The 521-nt window shown below is 51.6% G+C and overlaps 1 protein-coding gene across 2 annotated transcripts in view; it reads left to right on the forward strand.

The window, feature by feature from the left end:
* Positions 1 to 521, forward strand: part of gnb1l (guanine nucleotide binding protein (G protein), beta polypeptide 1-like) — an 18,599-nt gene that overhangs the window by 9,791 nt on the left and 8,287 nt on the right. For both annotated transcript variants that reach the window (XM_025053377.1, XM_025053376.1), the window contains exon 5: positions 68 to 160. In XM_025053377.1, the coding sequence (XP_024909145.1) occupies positions 68 to 160 (93 nt within the window). The remainder of the gene's footprint in view (positions 1 to 67; positions 161 to 521) is intronic.

Consider the following 521-nt stretch of genomic DNA (forward strand, 5'->3'; position numbering starts at 1 on the left):
CTCTCCCTCCACCTTCTGTTTCCTGCGGCGACTCTGAAGAGTTCTAACTCTGACGTCCTGTCAACAGGTCAGGATCGTGGAACTGCCCAGTAAGACCCCGGTCTGCACTCTTCGACCTGATACCAGAGTGGGGATGGTCATGTGTGTGAAGCTGTGGCAGGTGAGAACACAGTGGACGCTGGTCAACTGTCACACGGTTCCATCGGTGGGCGCCAGTGTGGCCTTCTGGGTCAGAGCCAGAACCAGAGTCAGGGTCAGGGTCAGTCCTGGGACCAACTGTTGTCTGGAGACGTTCACTGATCCCAGGCCGATTCCGATATATTTAGCTCAGTGTTAGCATCATCATCAGTATCTGACCTGTGGTGCTGTGATTGGTCAGCGCCCCATGACTTGAAAACCTACGAAACCTCGCAGCTCAACATCTTGTGTTGATCTTTTTTATTTTATTTTATTTTTTCAAACATTGTTCTTCTCAGCTGGCAGTGCGTACCAACAGTGTAATTACAGAGGTGGGGGGGGGC

Source organism: Cynoglossus semilaevis, chromosome Z, assembly GCF_000523025.1.
Source record: "Cynoglossus semilaevis isolate Cse_v1.0 chromosome Z, Cse_v1.0, whole genome shotgun sequence".
NCBI lineage: Eukaryota > Metazoa > Chordata > Actinopteri > Pleuronectiformes > Cynoglossidae > Cynoglossus > Cynoglossus semilaevis.